Genomic DNA, 20433 nt, shown 5'->3' with positions numbered 1-20433 from the left:
GTCCAAGAACAGATTCTGAATATATTTCATATTTTTGCCATCAAAGGTACTTCATCTGCTATGATTGCATGATGAAGAGAGGCACTGGTATTGCAGCTATGTTGGTTATGTGGCCAGAGTTGATCATGAAGTCCATCATGCCAGTGGTTATGGTGGCACCATTGTCATCTACAGCCTAGTGGTGGCAGACCTCATCACCAACTGCCTGATTAACAGTGTCACCCACTGCTGGAGTTTTCTGTGGCTATTTGCTGACCCAAGCATGGGGCTGAGTAGCCTAGCAGCAAATTTTGCTTTTGGTTTTGTGAAGGGCCTGATTATGATCCTCATCTTCATTGAAGTGCTTGGCTTTTACCATCTAATCATGGCTTATAATACTAGGATTGGGGAGGTAAAGATATGTGGATCCCTGGGCTCACTGGTCAGTCAACCTAGCCTGCTTGATGAGCTCCAGGCCAACAAAAGACTTTGTCTCAAAAAACAAGGTGGACACTGACTGAGGAACAACATTTGAGGTTGCTTTCTGACTTCCACATACACTTGCACATTATTGTACCCACACACATACACACAAAAGCAGTTATATATACCCAAGTATGGGCAAGGGTTTCGCAAGAGAGTTGTGCTTAATCGTGTGTGATTTTGTGCTTCTGAAGTTACACTGTTCATAGGATTGAAAAGAGTGTATATAACTGTCTTTTTAAAATTAAGTTGTAAAATACATTTATTTTTAAAAAGATGAATATTTAATTATACGTATGTGTATATGTGTGTGTGTGTGTGTGTGTGTGTGTGTGTGTACACATGTGCATGTGCCATGGCCTGTGTGTGGCAGTTAGAAGACAAGTTGTAGGAGTCAGTTCTTTCCTTCTATCGTGTGGGTCCTGGGGAATGAACTCAGGCTGTCAGCTTGGCAGCAAGTACCTTTACCCACTGAGCCATAAAGCCAGCTCAGCTGTTCTTTTTAAAAATCCACCTCTCTTCTTTAATGTCTATGTCTACCTATGTTAAGCCTCTCTCTTTCAAAATCTCTCTCTCTCTCTCTCTCTCTCTCTCTCTCTCTCTCTCTCTCTCTCTCGATGCACCTGCACCTGTGCTCATGTACAGAGGCCAGAGAAGGGTGCTGGGTGTCCACCCTGTTCCTTTGAGGCAGGGTCTCTTGCTGAACCTGGAGCTTTGGCAGCCAGTAAGCCCTAGAGATTCTCCTGCCTCTGCCCTCCTCAGTCCTGGGGCTACAGGTATGTGCAAAACCAAGCCTGGCCTTTACATGGGTACTGGAATCCAAACTCCAGTTCCCATGCTTACACAGCAAGTCCTTTTAACTGCTGAGCGATCTCTCTAGCCCAAGATCTTTTCTAAATTTGCTGGGCGTGGTGACTTTAAATTCCAGCTCTTGGAAGGCAGAGGCTATCTGTGATATTAGACTGGGATGGTCTACATAGTGAATTCCAGGCCAGCTGGGGCTACATAGCGAGACCCTGTCTCAAAAAAACCCAAACGAAATCAAACAAAAAAAAACCCCCAAAACAAAACAACCCCCTAAAACAACAACAACAAATCCTACAAAACCCCACAAAAAAGAAAATAAACAAAACAAAACAAAAAATCAAAAGACAAATAAAAACAAACAAACAAAAAAAACAGCCAGGCGTGGTGGCGCATGCCTTTAATCCCAGCACTTGGGAGGCAGAGGCAAGCAGATCTCTGTGAGTTCAAGGCCAGCCTGGTCTACATAGTGAGTTCCAGGACAGCTGGGGCTACAGGGAGACCCTGTCTCAAAAGGACCAAAAAAAACAAAAAAACCAAATACCCAAACCCCCAAAACAAACCCAAATTTGTTTCTTGCTGACTGGCCCTGAAACTTTTTTTTCTTTTTTTTTTTTTTGTGAAGCCTGGCTTCACTTGAGCAGAGGTTTCTGAAAACTCTTCAGGAGTTTTGAGCTGTGTCCCTAACTGCCACTACCACTTCTTTCACAAGTGCAGAGCCTGAGGAGCACAGAGGGTCAGTACCAGGCTATATGGTTCCAACTTCCACATTCTCTTCATGGCCCTAAAGCGCAAGGGGGCTAAGGAAATGCCAGCAGTTCAGAAAATGTCCAAGAGAAGCTGATTACTAGTTCATTTCTCTGTACTGATCACTACCTGCCAAACCCGTGGTTTGTCTACATGCATTATGGACACCTATTAAGACAGAAGTGTGAGTGGGGGACACTCACGCAGTGAAGGCAAAGAGTCTCTGCTTCAGCTAGGTTGCTTTCCTTGGTAGCCCATGTACATTAACTTCTTATTCTTAGATTGGACCCTCCTTCAAGACAGTGCCTATGTAAAATATTTTCTTTTCCTTCTCTACCCACTCAGATGTTGCCTAACCTCCATGTCCCAATTATTCTCCCCTCCTAATCTCTGGTTACAAATTTCTCATTCAGATTTTGGATAGTTGTAGTTATTAAGAAAATACCAGTGAAGTGATGTAAAAAAAAACACTTAAGTTCCTTTCAGTTCAAATTCTGTCTTAGGTTACCTACCAATGAAATTCCTTACTGGTAAAGGCAATTTTGTCATTTCCCCAATGAGGAATATAATTCAATTCAACATGCTTCTATATTATGTCCAAGATACTAGACAGGGAAGTAGGAGATGCTTTCTCTCTTGGTATAGTACAGTGGGAAAAGCATGGAATTTATAGTCTGTCCTGGGTTTGTTTACTTTTTTTTTTTTCTTTCTTGAGACAAGGTCTCACAGTATACTGGAGCTTGCTATTTAGACCAGGCTAGACTTTAACTCATAAAGATCAGCCTGCCTCTTTATTTATTTTGTGGTGCTGGGGATTGAATATAGGGCCACACGCATGTTAGGCAAGAGCTCTCCCACTGAGTCGCACCATCTACCCCAGGCCTTGTCCTGGATTTAAAGGGCTCTCATTTGTTAGCTGTGTAAGCATGGAAGCTTGTTTCACTTTTATGACTTCTGTTTGCTCTTCTATAAAACTGGGGAAGGCAGCATGCTCTTATTTGTGTGCCTATGAAATATGTAGGTGACAGGGGATATGCTCATATCTGGCCTAATGCAAGTGCTTGATAAATATTCCTTTTTTCCTTTCCACTCCTCTGGAGCTAAGACCCTCCTTCTTCTTGACTTTTTCTAAGTTTTAAGCATTTTAGGAGACAATTCTCCTATTAACATTTCCAACACACTTCTGAAAATACAGGATCACATAGTCTGTTATGCCCCCGAAAATCAGTCTTATTATTGTTCCAAACTAATTACAGAACCAAGTGTTTCTTCCATACTGACAAAATATTATATAATTCACTACATCAGGAGTGTCCAACCTGTGGCCCAGGATAACTATGGATCCAGCCCAACACAAAAATCATAAACTTACTTAAAATATTATGAGAATTAAAATTTTCTTTTGTAACTTGACTATGGTTCCCAAGCATAAACTTTACAGATAACAATGTCAGCTTGCAATATCATGCAAAATAGTTAACTATGCTTTCACAATTTATATGTATGTACGACTTCAGTTTTATATTTGTATGTGTGTTATCTTCCAAGACCGTCAAATTAGCACCATTAGACTTTATATGTACTCACAGTGACTTGGAGAGTAAAACACGGGGATTAGCAATGTTTTAGTGTACCAGTGCAAACCACAGGTGTTTAATGTTACTTAGAAGACAGGAAAAATATTCTGTTATTATAAAGGGTACTTTTTTTTTTTTGGTCTTTTTGAGACAGGGTCTCCCTGTAGCCCCAGCTGTCCTAGAACTCACTATGTAGACCAGGCTGGCCTTGAACTCACAGAGGTCCACCTGCCTCTGCCTCCCGAGTGCTGGGATTAAAGTGCACCACTACACCCGGCTATAAAGGGTACTTTAAAAAAAATTTTATTTATTATTTTTTAAATTTTATGTGTATGCACGTATTGCCTGCATGTAGGTAAGTGCACCCATGTCGTGCAATGCCCACACAAGTCAGAAGAGGCTGTCGGATCCCCTGGGACTGGAGTTACGGACAGTTGTTAGCTGCCATGGGGGTGCTGGGATTCGAACCTGGGTCTTCTGCAAGAACAACCAGTGTTCTTAACCTCTGAGCCATCTCTCCAGCTCCCATCTTTACACCTCAGCTGCACCTCATGCATCACCTGCAGTGGCCCTCTACTTTGCCTTAATTTAAGTAGCTAGGACCTGAAAGGGCCCAAACCTTGTCTTCTACTTTCCTGTTAATTAATTTTCATAACAAATGTAAATAAAGTCCTTTATTATTATTATTAAAAATCTCAACATAACTTCTACAATGTCTTGAAAGAAAACAGAACTCCCCAAAAGAAAAATTATGGATGAAGGAAGATTATTAAATGAAAAGTGGACTAAAAGAGAAAATCAAATAAAACAGAAATAAAAGAAACTAAATTAGAAAATCCAAATTACTGATGGTGAGTTTATCATGCAATGAACGCAGAGTGAAGCAAACAAAATACGGCCTAAAAGAGAAAGGCTATTTATCTTGCCAGACTGTAGCCAGGCGAATTTAAGAAACTGGAAACATCTATTTGAAGTAGTTTAGAGAGTTTTAAAATTTTATACTTTGGTGAAGGATGACAGCACTGATCTACAAATATGGCTCAACTTGCCATTTTTATTAGAAGTATCGATGATGAATATAAATAATGCTACCAAAGAAATGACTTTTTCAGGGCCATTAGAAGACACAACTAGGGGCTGGAGAGCAGCAGTTAAGAGCACTGACTGCTCTTGCAGAGGACCTGGGTTTGATTCCCAGCACCCACATGGCGTCTATGAATCTTCCCTAACTCCAGCTCCAGGGGAATCTCCTCTGACCCTCCGCAGCACTGCACGACACAGGTGCACTCACATACATGCAGGCAATACACTCATACACATAAAATAAAAACAATAAATAAAATATTTTTAAAAAGATACAACTAAATCAAGAGATTTACACAAAGCAGAAAAAGACATATTAAAGCAATTTTCTTTGTCTGTTGTCAGCATATAGAGAGCTACCAATGGTGTCCTGGAGATGGCAAGTAAGAGAAGGGCTTGGTAAAGACTAGCTCTCATAGTATCAGAAGATAGTATGCAAACTGCCTAGTCAATGATCCTACACAGCTGTCAAGTCTAAAAACCACAATAAGGACAAGTCCAGCAAACTATGCCTATTGGTGCAGTAGTGGTACTTTTCTCTCAAAGGTAATCAACAGCTGTCTACTTGGACTTAAGGCCTGCTCAGTGGGAGGGAAATCATGCATAGTACTTTTGCAGTAGCCAAGTACACATGGCTGGGGAGGTCACAGAACCTAGAGAAGAAAAAAAAAACCTACTTCTGTCACTTCTCTAGATTAATGTTATTTCTCACTGTATTCTATATATGTATCCTTATATTTACAGACAAGGCAACTTTTCATCACTCATCAAAGAAGGTTCTTTTTTGTGACAGATAGAGACTATTACAAAATTCCACAATTGGTCAAACACAGAGTATAAGTGACTCTGAGATGCCCAGGCCTAAGCAACACATCTACAATGCAACCTCTACTAAGGCTAAGGGAACATTGTGGAAGAGGGGGCAGAAAGAATGTAAGAGCCAGAGGGACAAGACACCACTGCTAGTTAATGCATTCTAGGCAGGAGGGAAACTGCACCAATAAAATCTCTACAGTATGGTAGTCTAATGAAATCTGCATAATGACACAACCAGTTGACAAGCCAAGGTGGTGGATGGGGAAAATATTACAGGGTCCCACCTCAAGATGAAGAGCTACAAGCAATCAATGGATACTGAGGGAGGGAGAATCAATTTTCTCCAGGGACTAGCTCCCAGAGAGGTTATCTAATCCCAAATGGGCAGCCTTAAACACAAGTACACACAAGCAACACTAAATGGACTCAGTGAAATATATATTTTAAATATATGCATATATGTAGCAATAATAAAGAAGAGGACAAGAAATTGAGAGACAGTGGGGTGGCATGGGAGGAATTAGTGGGGGACTGGGAGGAGTGGAAATAAAGACAATACTCGTATGAAATTCTCTAAAATAAAAAAAGAGAAGGACTTGCCAGACATGGTGGTGCACGCCTTTAATCCCAGCACTCGGGAGGCAGAGACAGGCAGATCTCTGTGAGTTCAAGGCCAGCCTGGTCTACATAGTGAGTTCCAGGACAGCTGGGGCTACAGGGAGACCCTGTCTCAAAAAGATTAAAAAAAAAAAAAGAGAGGACCTGAAACTCGTCTTGTAAAATACTTATCTTAAAGCATGTACTAGTAATACTTGCACAATCTCTAATTATAAAAATTTTGTAACATATTGATCCAAATTTTGAACTGCTGTTGTGTCTTTGAAGGTTTCTACAGAAAGTCCAAATTTATAGCCTATAATAAGGGGATCCTTTACTTGAGGAACATGGCACCAGTTTAGACAAACTACTTCAGGGTGAAATTGCAAAGGGGCATGCGGCTACTCTTGATGGGTATAAGCCACAAGTTATATGAAGAGAAGTTTTTGCCTGTAGATGTTCAGGTGGCAAATGGAAAAGATTTCTGAATTATGCTATTACAGTTAGACTGGAATTATAGGAGCCAGACTGTAGGGCTTCTTTATAACTTTCCTTTAATTTACCACTATTCTTCTGAGGCTCTTCTTTCCTATCTCTTTGTGTCACACTTTCTTTTTTGTACTAGTAATGCTGATATTACCAGTACTTTGGTATACAGCCATTTCGGTACACTGGGTTTCAATGCAAAATGTTTTTCTTTTGTGGATTCCAAGAATTTGGAAGTTAATTTGTATATATTACATGTACTTTCTATTCTATAATCATATATATTTCATAGATGTGCATACATATGTATATTAAACCAAAGGTCTACTATAACTAGGCATTGTTCTTGATGACATGATTGCAAATGTAGTCATATGAAAGTCCCTATATGCATGGGGCCTGTATGCTACTGTCAAGGAAAAAGAAAGAATAAAAGATAAAGTGAAGAGGTAGAGAGCAGCATGGATAAGCTAGTTTAGAGAGAAAATCTTTGCTCTGCTGATCCCCTCTGGGATGGCTGAGACTATCAAATCTGCACCACTGTTTGATGGTCTATGAGTGGGGCAACAAAGTCACTGATACTGAATGGATATTCTTCTGCCCAGCCTTATTCACAACTTAAAATCCCACTTTCCAATGAGATGGTATTTGGAGACAAGGCATTAATGTTATTAAGCCATGAAGGTGTGGCCCATGTGATGGATTAGTGTCCTTATAAGAGATGACACAAGAGAGCATGGTGCTTCTCTCAGTCAGTCTGAAGGTACCCATGTGCAAACGAAAACGAGGCCCTTACTAAGGGCTTGAGTATTCTGGCACCAACCTTAGACTTCTAGCTTGTAGAGCAGTGAGGACAACTGTCTGCTATTTCCCTCACTCATGATGGCAGCCCAAGCTAAGTCAGCCACAGAACAAGACTCGAGGACAGTTCCATCTAATGCAATCTAAACACAGAAACATATTTGACTGATTTGCTGAGGAGTTATACAACCATTATCAAATCATACTCAAATTCTACTCAGAACTCAGAACGCCCAACAGAAATGTCTGAAAAGAGCAGGGAAATGTGAGAAGGAAAACTGATCACATTTCATGTGGATTTTACACAGGCTGAAGGCATTGAGAAGGGACTCTTGTTCCTTCCAAGTGGAGGTCATTCGTGTCTGTATTTTGGTAGCTATGGCTTTTAAAGAAAATGCCACAGACTATATTTTATAGGGAGTCTCTTTACAAAATAAAAGGTGTTTTCTTTCTTTTGTTTTAATGTGGGTACATACACATAGTATAACATACACATGGAAGTCAGAGGACAACTTTGCAGAATCAGTTCTCTCCATCATATGTGGGTTTGGGGGAAGAACTAATGTCATCAGGCTTGCACAGCAAGCACCTTTATGTGATGAGCCATCTGACTGGCCCTTAAGGTATCTGCCTAAGGATAAATATTCCTCAACATACAGCACATCAAACTTTTGGTAATAAAGTATGTCTTGGTTACCTCTTAAGAATAACTACTAGTCACTCTTTCTAGAACATAGAAATGCCTTTGAGTCACAACTGACAAACTCAGATAATAATGTTGCCAGTAACAGTAAATTTACTGAAAATGTATTATCCTTGGAGTAAGACATAAATTAATGATGACAACTGTAACCAAGCAGTAATGGCATGTACAAAATACAGATACATAAGACTCTGCTGATGGCATTTTACATACATTAACACATAGGCATTACACTTATGTGTTAGATGAAGAAACTGCTTCTGAGAGCTGATGTCACTTCTCCTAAGTCACAGTGTAAGTGGAGGAGTCTAGACTCTAGGCCATGCCGTTTGGCTCTGTGTCTCGCAATTCATCTACTTCTCGCCACCACTGCCTTCTTAAAGATGAAGAAATCACAGTACAGAGATCACATATAGTTAGTAGGGGGCACTGTAAGAACTGAACATAGAGACTGCTCAAGACTGTACTTTGAACCTTTATGATTGGCTGCCTCCACAAACTAGCCCAACTCAAATCCCTTTCAGCTCTTCTAATGCCCACTGATGATTTCTACTTTGGGCTCAAACTTTGTCAGTAGGTGGTGTCTTTAAAAATGCTTTAGACACAAAGTATTAACCTCCTAGTTTGATAAGGAAATATAAATTTCAAATTCAAAACTTTATTTAGAAAAATCAATTCTCTGTAGAAACAGCAAGCAAACAAATGAAGGAAAGAAGTCAAGATTTTACAGTGCTTTAGGGATCACTTATGCACTTCTTGTTTTGTTTCTTGAGGCCCAGGCTAGCCTGGAACTTAAAATCCTTCTACCTTAGCTTTCCAAGTGCTGGTATTATAGGCACATATCACAACTTCAGGCTTTGTTAATTCATTTTCTTATGTAAAATTTTTTGCTACATACTGTCTGTGGCAGATTCTACAAAGTTTGAGACAATGTACTGTAAGAACGGCAGCTCTGGCCAGCTAACTGCAAAGGCATTGTGTCAAACCAATGGCAGTCTGTAGGTGCAGTGAACCTGTAAGTGCTTAACTGGAAAAGTAGAACCAATGGCATCTGAATTCTTGTTATTCTAGAAGTTACTTCTTATTATAACAGAAGAGAATGAGAAACACAGACCTCTGGAATAAGTGTATGAGATGGTTTATTTATTTTTCAATCTCTTGGTAAAATTACCTATGGACCTTATTTTTTGAAACCCTAATAAGTTTCTTGTTTGGCTAGAAAAAAGGCTGCAAGTAAAATACAATTCTGTTCATGTAGGAGAGTGATATGTTTCCTGCTGGGATAAGTCAAAAGCTCCTATATCTTGCCAACACAGAGAGGGCAGAATCATGTTCACTTATAAGTAAACCACAGCTATTATGTGGCCCCTACACGCCTCATGATGACAAATACACACCCCTGTAGAATGCAGACAAGGAGACCCAATACACTGATTTCCTCTGAGTTTTAGCTTTCTCTGACATGCAATACCCAACCCAAAGAGCTTTCTGGTTGATACCGTGCATTTCCCCTTAATTCACACCTGCAGGATAAAGTTGTATGGAAAGCTGCCCTTCTCACAACTTACCTCTTTATCCTCCTTGGCTGTGTTCAATATTAAGAGGTCTACATAGATTTGCATTAACTTAAGGAGTTTAAAACCAAGACACAGACATTTCAGGGAGAACTGACTCCAGAGTTGTGAGGTGACTAACATGCATGGGCAGTGGGTTCAGCAAGTGCAAGGTCACTGGGATGACTGAGCTTATTAATCACAATTATCACTTTTCTAGAAACTGATTTACTTAGTCAAACCTCAAGGGCATCAGATCAAAGGAAGATATTGCCACAGCCGGACTGTGTTTTCCAGTCAACTAGCCTGGTCTAGACAGTGTCCTGGCAGCTGTTTACCACAGCAGCAATTGATGAAAGAAATATAAAACAAAGTTTTAGATTGACTTCTAAAAAGGTTTCTTTCATTTCTTTGTTCTTCCGTATTTTTAGGATAGTTTGAGAGTAATGCCAAAGCCTTAGGAATGTCCTAGGTACTGATCCTTAGAAGTCAGAATACTCTTCCACAGGTAGATAGGAACATCAGGAAGAACAATATAGCTCACAGTACAGTTTTTTTTTTAAATTAAAAGACTATATTTATGATGAATCATCATAAAAAGCATATTTCAAACAGGCTAATGGCAGCATACTTTGTTTTTTTTTTAATTGTTAGTTTGCTTTAAGTTACTATAAACTTTAACAGGACACCGAAAAATTCTCTAAGATATAAATAAAATCATAACTGTAGAAATACAGTTATATGTCCTGGAAGTTCTCCCCCAAATGTACAGAAATTATAAAAGTGACTATTAACACACAAGAAGGAAAAACAAAAGGCCACAGAATTCAAACCCACTATGTCAAAAGCACAGCAAGACACACAAGGATCATGTGAAAATGAAAACAACAGAAAGCACACTGAGAGAATTCATGAACTGTACAGAAGCAAGATGTGAAAGTGATTATGAAAAAGAAAAATGGAAACAAACGAAAATCATTTCCGTAGTTAAGGAAAGCTGTTTCTCACCGTTCTGAACAAAATGGCTGAACTAAGAGCATCTGATTGGCTATGCCCATATACCCTCCTCCTCATCCTATGGGGAGAGATGACAAGGGAACAATGCCCCAGGGCAGCATGGGAATGAAAAAGAGTTGGTTAGTATTAAAACAAAGACATAAACATAATGTAGCAGAAAAGAAGTTCTTGGCTCTTTTTACATTAGGTTCTAATTCCATAAAATATCAAAATTAGTAATTAGTTTATTATTACATATCTATTCTTTCTTTTGCAGAAAGAATAGAGCAACATTAATCAAGTCGGAGCTTTTTATAATGAGTTGCCTCTTCCTTAACCTTTCTCCATCTTTGTTTCTCTCCCTCCAATTACTTCTAACTCATATCAAAACCCATTTCATTGAAAGGGTCTGACATGCATTTCACATAGGCTAGATACAATTATTTCTGGTATCAGAAAGCAGGTAGAGACAACACAGTGATTTCATGGTAGGGGACACCAGTCAGACAACTCTTCATTTTATAAGACTGGTCTATCTTCCCTCTAAAATATAAGGCATGCCTCAACTGGCTTAGTAAATATTATAGGAGTATTCTTCCTGAGTCTTAGAAAGAATAGCAATCTGGGTATCAGCTGCTACTTTCATCTGCACTGATTCTACAGCTTCTTCTAAGACAATGCCACAGCTGTCACTTAGTGGAGAGGTTTAACAGGGCAGTTTTCTTCAGCTCTGCAGTCATATGGATATAATTATTAGGCTATTATTTTTCCTCTTAGCTTTATATTTTTATATATTTTAAGGTTGGGTGTGACAGAGATGTTGAAACTGATTTTGGGCAATCTGTTCAATACTTTTCCCTACCCATCACCTTCAAGATCTTGAGAGAATTTTCTTCTTCCAAAACATAGCAACTCTTATGATTCCCTTCAGTTTCATCAAAGTCTTTTTTACACTGATGACAAGCTAAAGCAATAATGTTCCTTGAGAATGTCCTGTTCAAGGGATCCACCAGGAAATGTGGAAAGAAACTGCTTCAACTTTCACCTCTCCCATCCCCTTTGTTTTGGTGGTACTGGAGATTGAACTCAGGGCCTTGCACATGCTAGGCAAGCTCTCTTCCACTGAAGTAAATCCCCAGCCTTTAACAATCACCTTCAATAGGTGATGGGCAGAGACTTCATAACTGCAGCTCAATAAGAAGTAATTTTTATTCTGAGTCATGCTTCACTGAGCTTGAGAGAAAAGGGACTTGCTTTTCTAACAAGTCACTGTTTCTCATAGAAGTAGAAATCAATTTTTATCATCTCTATGCAATGATTTAAAAATAGTTCTCATAAATTATTCAGGCATATCTCTTAAGATAGTCAAAAGCATCAACTTTTTAAATAGGAATTATTTAGGAAAAAAGTTCAGTTTTTAGAAGCTGAATTAGCTATTTTCTTCTAATTTCTAACATGATACCACAAAAATACATGGATCTAAAAGTGTGCTTTTTAAAAAATGAAGCATTCAAGGGCAGTCTTACCTGATCTGGGGAGGGTCTATGATTCATCTGATTGGAATGGGAGGATTTGGGGTGGTCATCCTCATAGTTGTCAGCCATTAGTTTCATTCGATTTTGTGTCTACAAAGAAATGATTCATAGTTTAAATTTAGATAAAATCCCTATGACATACAGTAAAGCAACAAGTACCTTAAAAGCATGAAACTAGTCCTGTCCAAAAAAATCGGTTAAACCCAGGAATTTGGAGGATACTGTGAAGTGTTCAGCCACTGCTATTCAAATACTAGTACCCTAATCCTTGGGGTTACTGCATCTGGAGACAAGGTCTTTAAGAGGAAATTCAGATTCAGTGAAGTCAAAGGCTTGACTCCTAATTCAGAGCAACTGAGACACAAGTCCTCTCTGTAATTCTCTGCTATGTGAACAAGGAGAAGACTGCCTCTGCAGGTAAGGAAGAGGAAGACAGCTCACCAGGAAATGAGTCAGCTGAGACCTTGATCTTGGACCTCCCAAGCCTCTAGCCTTGAACAAATAGATTACTGTTATTTAAGCCACCCAGGCTATGGGTATTTTGTTGTGGTAATTTAAGCTAAAATAGGAAAGTACAGGAAAGATAATATTTTCAAAGCAAGCACTATTTATAGTACTTAATTTTATACTGACAAAGATTGGATTGTACTACATATACTTTTTGACTTTATGATACTTAGATAAGACATATATTCATTTTAATCTAAGAACTGACTCATCTTTTAAAACAACTGTTCAGCTTTTGGAGAGATTTTATATAAACAGTCAGATAATTGGTATTGGGGGAAAGTTATTTATAAATTAAATAATATGGTCATCAAGAAAATCTAAGAGAATTAAAGAGCTTATAACTTATTATAGAGTTTAGTAAGGTGATAAAGACAGAAGTTGCATACATAAAATTCAGTAGCTTTTCTTTATATTATCAATAAATAATTTAGGTTTTGAAAATGAATAAAATGTTCTAAAATCCTCCTCCTCCTCTTCCTCCACCACCACCATAACTAGTTAAATGACTGATATAGTAAACATCTTTGAGACTCACTCTGTGATTCAGAATATGAAAACATAATATATGTTATACTCATAAAATATTGTTGAAATGAACATTAAAGACGTGCTAATGGACTGAAGGAATGACTCAGTTGTTAAGAGTGTGTACTGTTTTTCCAGAGGACCCAAGATGAGCTCCTAGCTCACAATTACCTGTACCTCCAGCTCCAGGGAATCTGATTCCTTCTTCAAGCCCCTGCGAGTACCTGAACGCACATACACATATCTACCCTGATACTTTTTTTTAAATGCTAATAGTATATGATTTTAAAATGGTCACCATGAATAATCAAAGACTAAATTAAAGATTACCTGTGATTCCCCTATTCAGTGACTATCATTACTATCTAAGTGTTCCCATTCAGTTTCCTCCCAGTGAACATATAAAAGGAAGGCTCTTCTGATTCACCCTCCTTTCTGTGTCTAGTTCTATTGTACATGGTACTTTAAAAATCACTCTAGCTGATAGTGTATTTTGACATCTAGCAGGAGATGATGTCCTTTTTCCCCACCAGTTTGGCTGAGTCAAAATGTGACTGGTTATTTCTAACAGTTTTTTAAAATCAAATGTATGTTTTCTTTTTAAAGGCCAAAAATTTGTGTGCTGTTTTATTGTATGTTACAGCCAGCATATTTAAAAATAGTTATAACCTTGTGAAACAGAAATCCATGAAAATTCAGAGAGGTAGCTGTTAAGGACTGACAAGTAGAAGATTGTAAATTATAGCACATGTGTTACAGGGATTCTTTTGTATAGGCTTCAAACTTAGTTCTCTTGAATATTCACTGGTTCATGAACAGTGGCTTAACAAACCTCTGAAAGGTCAGACTATAGAAAGGAGTAGGTTCTGAAGGGATCTGTGCTTGAAGACACTCCAGTCAACAGAGGGTCACATTGAACATCCTGCAGACAGAACTGTTTCAAGTCTGCAGCTGCCTGGGAAACTTTCACGTGGTTGAGGCTGGCCTGCAGCCAGAGCTGCTGAACCACCTTCCTCATGGCGGCAACGCTGGAGGAACCCAACATAGCACATCCATTAGCCGGGCCAAGGTATCCTTCCGTGCGAGGGGTGGCAGGTCGCCAAATATATGTTTTTTAAACATTTTCTCCCATTCTGGGGTTACCTTTTCATTTTTATATTGGTTTACTCAGAGCCTCAATTTAAAAAATTTATTTGTGTGTGTGTGTGTGTGTGTGTGTGTGTGTGTGTATACATGTGAGATGGTGTCCTCAGAGGCCGGAGGCATTGGCTTTCCTGGAGCTGGAGTTACACACAGTTGTGAGTCACCTGACATGGGTGCTGGGAACCCAACTCCAGTTCTCTACAAGAGCATCAAGTGCTCTTCAACGATGAACCATCTCTCTGATCCCTTTTTTGCTCATGTTTTATGTTCAAATAAACTCCTCATAAATCTATAACTACATCAGAAGTTTAATAACCAGGGTCTTGTGGCCCATCAGGAGTTCCAGGCCAGCCTTGGCTACAAAGTGAGCTGGAGGCCAGTCTAGGTTGCATGAGACCCTGTCTCAAAAACCAAAACCAAAACCAAACAAACAACTTAGGGAAAAAACCTCTAGCAGGCAAAGGGCAGGGAGGATGAAGGACATCAGAGGCACAGGATGAGGGTAATTTGTGTCAGAGTTCCATCCCAGCAGTGTGCTCATCACATGAACTTTACTATGCTACTCAGGCTCTCTGTACTTCAGCCTGTTCATTTGTACAGTGAAGATGAAAATTCTACCTGTTCCATACTGTTTAAGGATGAAATCTATTGTCTAAAGTTCTTAGAATGACTGGTATATAGCATTCAGTTATGTTGGCTTGGAAAGAGACTGTTGTTATTTTATCTTTGTAAGTGTGTGTGTGTATATGTGCACACATGCCACAGTGCACCTGTCTCCATAGGTAGTCGGAGGACAACCTCAGATGTTAGTCTCCAGCTTCCACTTTGTTTGAGACAGTTTTACCAGGGTGTATACCAAGTTAGGTGGCCCAGGAGTGTTCAGGGATTCTTAGGTCCCTGCTTCCCATTCTGACATAGGAGTGCTGGAATTACAGACATACACTACTACTTCCAGTTTTACTCAGGTTCTAGGGATTCAAATCAGGTCCTCCTGCTTGCTTGCCAGAGAAGTGCTTCTTTCACTGAGCCATCTTAACAACTCAGGTTTTTTTAAAAAAATATTTTATTATTTTTATTTTATGTGTATGCGTGTATTGCCTGCATGTAGGTAAGTGCACCTGTGTCGTGCAATGCCCGTGGAGGACAGATAAGGCTGTCAGATCCCCTGGAACTGGAGGTACGGACAGCTGTTAGCTGCCTTGTGGGTGCTGGGACTCAAACCCGGGTCTTCTGCAAGAGCAACCAATGTCCTTAACTGATGAGCCATCTCTCTGGCCCCAACAACTGTTTTTAAAAGAAGGCAAATTAATTAAAGTTTTTAGAATAATGCTTGGTATACAGCGTTCGGTTAATGTTCATTTGGAAAGACTTTTTTCAAGTATGTGTAGAGGGGCTAGAGAGAGGGCTCAGCAGAGTACTGGAGTTCAGTTCTCAGTACCCATACTGGCCATCTCACAACTGTCTATAGCTCTAGCTCCAGGGGATCTGACTCCCTCTTCTGGCCTCCATGGGCATACACACACACACACACACACACACACACACACACACACACACACACAAAGAGGCATCCAAACTCATGTGCACACACACATACACATATATACACATAAATAAAAACTTTTTTACAATTCTTAAAAAGACCCAAAGTACATGTAGATTTGCTAAATAATCAATTGAACACTTAGTTGGTAAGTCAATACCCACTAAAAGAGAATTAATCAAGTGGGTGAGGTACTGCGAAAATTACTCAAAATACACCACAGAGATAAAATGGGATTGAAAATCTGAGAAACTAGGAGCTGTAGAAAATATACTAGTATTCATTGTAGAGGTATTTTGAGAAGAATCATGACAATCCAGAGGGGCAAATAGGAAAATTTTGTGTATGGGAAATGGAAATTGCAGAACAATTACAAGGACAACGAAGATGTTATATACTAAAATGTGAGGGGCTGAGAGGCTAGTAGAGTGGCTCTTAGAGGAAATTTAAACTGCTAAATACATATGTAAGACTAGAAATGAATGAGCTAAGCTAAAGCTCAAGAAATCAGAAAAGGAACATAAAATTTCAGATTTGTCTATCAGGAACTTACAATTTATACAAGTCCAGGAAAAAAATCATACTTACTTCAGAATGCCTTGTTCAGGGATAAGACTGTTAATAATTTAAATTCTATCTTAGGTGTTCTCTACCTGGAAAACTAACTACTGCAAGCAGCATCTAAGTATTAAAGCCCAATGATCTATTTTTTATATACTTATATTTTATGAAACTTCTGAAATACAGGAGAAATGCCTTGAAACTAAGGCAGAAATGATGTCCATTCTTTCCCACTGCTAGTCACTCTTGCAGGAATTTTTAAACAACAGCTTTGTAACCTCTCATCTCTATGAGCTCTTATTTGGAATGCACATTCTTTTTTTTTTCTGTTTGTTTGATTGTTTTAGACAGGGTCTTACAGCTGTAGCTCTAGGTAGATGGGAACTTCCTATGCAGACCAGGTGGGCCTCAAACTGTAGCAGTCCTCTTGCCTCTGCCTCCCAAGTGCTAGGATTACAGCTGTGAGGCACCATGCTTGGCCAGAAATTCACTGACTCTTAAGAAACCAAACTATGATTTTGTTTTCCCCACTTATAGGCTACTCATTAGCCTAGCCAACAATGTCCAAGACAATTATTGACATGAGAAGACATCTTTTGATGCAAGTTGGGGAAGATATTTTTATCTATGAAGATTTGGATGAATTTTTAAAAACTGTGATATTCCTTTGTAGTAATGTGTATATTTTTACAGTACCTTAAAATGAGGGTAGATTAAAGTTTTATTTATTACAACAGATTTATTTATTACAACATAATTTATTATGATCTTGGGTCATTAAATAATATAGCTAAAAGTACTGAAATCTCATACCCAAACTACATAATGTTGATAATATACTTCAGTGTAGCAAGTAGGCGTGTAAATTCTGTAGTAATCTAATTTGCTGTGACTCTCGGCTCAGTGACTTCCTAGGAGTGACTTAGGGAAAATTTCTTTAACTTTTCTCGGTTCTCTGTACAACAATGGTAATTTTACTTACAGAGTTGTGGTGAGGATTAACTGAGTTCATTCATGTAAGACATTAAAAACAGGGCTCAGCTGAATAAATTCTAGCTATTAATACTTTTGAGATGACTAACTGCATAAATTACTGTTTTGTAGAAGGCCATCCATGTGACAGTAAAGACAATGTAGTTTGGTAAATCACATAAATTATGATACCTTGTGTTCTAGTTTATTAAACATCATTTCTCATCCTTGAATGCAAGTATCATTTAAATTCCATATTTCACTTTTAATAAGTCAAAAGAGACCAAAAGAGGAAGGAGGAAAAGATTCTGTGGGAAATACTGGTCTGACTCCCAGCAAAGCCCAATCTGTCTAGTTTCAATCACGCCTAATGAGAACTGACAGATACAAGAAGCAGGGATGGGAAGGCACCGGATACGGCAAGAATCTACGTTGATTTATTTGTATCAATACAAATTCAAGAGGAATCAGGAACATAGAAGATTTCTGTATTAATTCCCTGTGGTATCATAAAAGACAGCAGTCTTGACAATAGGAGGGGCAAGTTTTATAGTAGGGAAGAAGGGTTAAAAAAAGAGCCTTATCAAATTGCTTATGAAGAATTTTCCTACATCCAGAATTGATGACACTCTCCCATTAATATACACACATGTAAAAAATTAGATGGATGAAAGAAAACTGGGATAAATTCAGACTTCCCTACATTTTTCAACCTCTTCAGTTACCTAGTACAAAGCAGAATTTATTTTAAAAGTATGACTTATTTCTTTGTAGAATTAAAATGTGCCTTCACGTCAATAGTAAAAGGAAATTAGATTAAGCATAAAATAATTTCTGGATTTTCAATGTTAAAAAATTTCACTTTGAAGGTGAGAAAGAATGAAAAATAGTGAAGAAAGCCTTTGGAACCTATAATACATCATTAAGCAATATTTATTTATTTATTCACAATAAATATTTATTCACAATATGGGTATTCTGGCAGGAGATGATACAGGAGAAGGACTAGTCACAAAGTTCCACAAAGCTCAAGGGATTTCAATTAGACTCAACTTAAAGAGGTCCTCTCTGAGACTTATTACCACACTGGTAATAAGTCTGGTAAAAAGTCAAAGACAAAAGAGAATTCTAAAGGCATCAAGAGGTATATGTGGTACAAAGGCCTGTAATGTCTGAACTTAGAGGTGCTGGCAGAGAATCAAGAGTTCAAGGTCAGAAGGAGTGATATAATGGGTTTGAGGTCACCATGTGCACACACCATGGCACAGATGTGAAGGTCAGAGGATAATTTGCAGGAGTTGGTTCTCTCCTTCCATTAACTGGGTCCAGGGACAGAATCAGGTCAACAGGCTTGGCAGCAAGAGACTTCACCTACTGTTGAACTCCTTTCTTCTCACTCCCAGCATTCCAGATACATTTTGAAAACATGGAGATTGCCTGCCTCTGCCTTCTGAGTGCTGGCACAAATAAAGATCCTTACAGGAATGTTAAGCATTAAATTTTGGAAGGATAAAGGCTGAAAAAGCCATGGGCAAAACTCTGTTCTTCAGAACTCACTCTACTCTGAATAACTAGAAATCTTTATTTATTTGTGTCTCTGTGTGCGGGTGTCAGATCCCCTGGAGTTGGAATTACAAGTAGTTGTAAGTTTCCCGATGTGGATTTGGAGAACCAAACTCTGGTTCTCTGGAAGAGCAGTAAGTGCTTTAAAACAATGACCCACTAGAAATCTTTAATCAAAGTATACTGAATACCTGTGTAAAAAGAACCTAGTTGGGATGTCTTTTTTATTTCAAATAGGCAGCACAAATTTCTAACAGTTATTGTACAAAGATTTTTTTAAAAAAAGTCACAAAGACTTGTGACATTTTCTAATCTAGTCCTATCAGGAGAATTCTATGCATTTTTTAGACACAGTCATTGATCTACATAGTATCTAATTATGAAAAATAACTGTATCGGATGTCGAGTATGAAATGTGAGGCCCTAAAACACATAGTGGCAAAGACAGTTCTGAGAAATAAGTGGATGCTGTCCCTGCCTTGCCTGCCCCCACTGCCCTCTGGCATCACTAATACCTGCTGTTTGAGCTGCTGCACCAGGCGATCCTTTTCCCGTTTGAGTGCAGCCACTTCCTCCTGGGTCTTTTTCTTAGAGGACGAAAGCTCCAAAAGAGCTATATTAGCATCTTTTTCACTAATGGCAGCCAGAAGAGCTTCTTGCCTGGAAAAGGAAGAAAATTATTTAAACCTTCAATTCTTTTAAGTTACTATTACCTTTGTTTTATGGATGATGAAAAAGATTTAGAGACTTTATAGTTTTCTCATGGTCACACCTGGAATAAATAGTACAGTACAGGCCTATTCAGGTTTTCCTGATTTCTTAGATGTCTTTATCATGCCATTTGCTCTCTTAATGACAAATTCTTATGTAAGCCAGTTCTAGAAGGACAAAGACTGCAGAGTTTCACCTACATAAGGGATCCAAAACAGTCAAACACATGGTATCAGAGCAGAATAGTATTTACCAGGGACTGAGGGAAGGGGCAAATGGGGATCTACTTTCTCAATTATGCATGGTGTGTAATTTCCAGAGATGCCCTGTATGACATTTTATAGTTAATGATACCATATTGGACACTGAGAAACTTAGGGTAGGGGTAGAGGAGATGGCTCAGTGGGGAACAGTGCTTGCTGTGCAAGAATGAAGATCTGATGAATTTGAATCCCTGGGCACCCATGTAAAAATCCTAGTAAACTTAGCATTGGGTGGTGGAGACAGGCAGACCTGGGAGCTTGCTAGCCAGCTAGCCTAGCTGAAAAGGTAAACTTCAGGTTCAATGAGACTTTATCTCAAGAAAATAAGGCAGAGACCAAAAGAGGACGATACTCGAAGTCCTCCTCTGATCACCACATGCACATGAATGCACATGAAAAACACACACAAACACAGACTCATATACAAAGTCACCCCAAAGAACAAGAAACAAGAGTAGCTCTCCAGGCAAGTATTATTTATC

At 38.8% G+C, this 20433-nt stretch overlaps 1 protein-coding gene across 11 annotated transcripts in view; it reads right to left on the bottom strand.

Moving 5' to 3' along the window:
• Erc1 (ELKS/RAB6-interacting/CAST family member 1) overlaps nucleotides 1–20433 on the bottom strand; it is a 537557-nt gene that overhangs the window by 82818 nt on the left and 434306 nt on the right. For 6 of the 11 annotated variants that reach the window (XM_008839745.3, XM_029566790.1, XM_008839744.3 and 3 more), the window contains 2 exons: nucleotides 19493–19637; nucleotides 12152–12250 (listed from right to left, as the gene is read on the bottom strand). In XM_008839745.3, coding sequence (XP_008837967.1) covers nucleotides 12152–12250; nucleotides 19493–19637 — 244 coding nt within the window. Of the gene's footprint in view, nucleotides 1–10637; nucleotides 10705–12151; nucleotides 12251–19492; nucleotides 19638–20433 lie in introns of those variants that run through there. The other 5 variants (XM_029566788.1, XM_029566785.1, XM_029566784.1 and 2 more) reach the window with 2 other exon arrangements.

This window comes from Nannospalax galili, unplaced genomic scaffold, assembly GCF_000622305.1.
Source record: "Nannospalax galili isolate Female #2095 unplaced genomic scaffold, S.galili_v1.0 scaffold199, whole genome shotgun sequence".
NCBI lineage: Eukaryota > Metazoa > Chordata > Mammalia > Rodentia > Spalacidae > Nannospalax > Nannospalax galili.
Note: the sequence above shows the minus strand (reverse complement) of the source record. Positions and strands in the feature narration are given on the sequence as shown.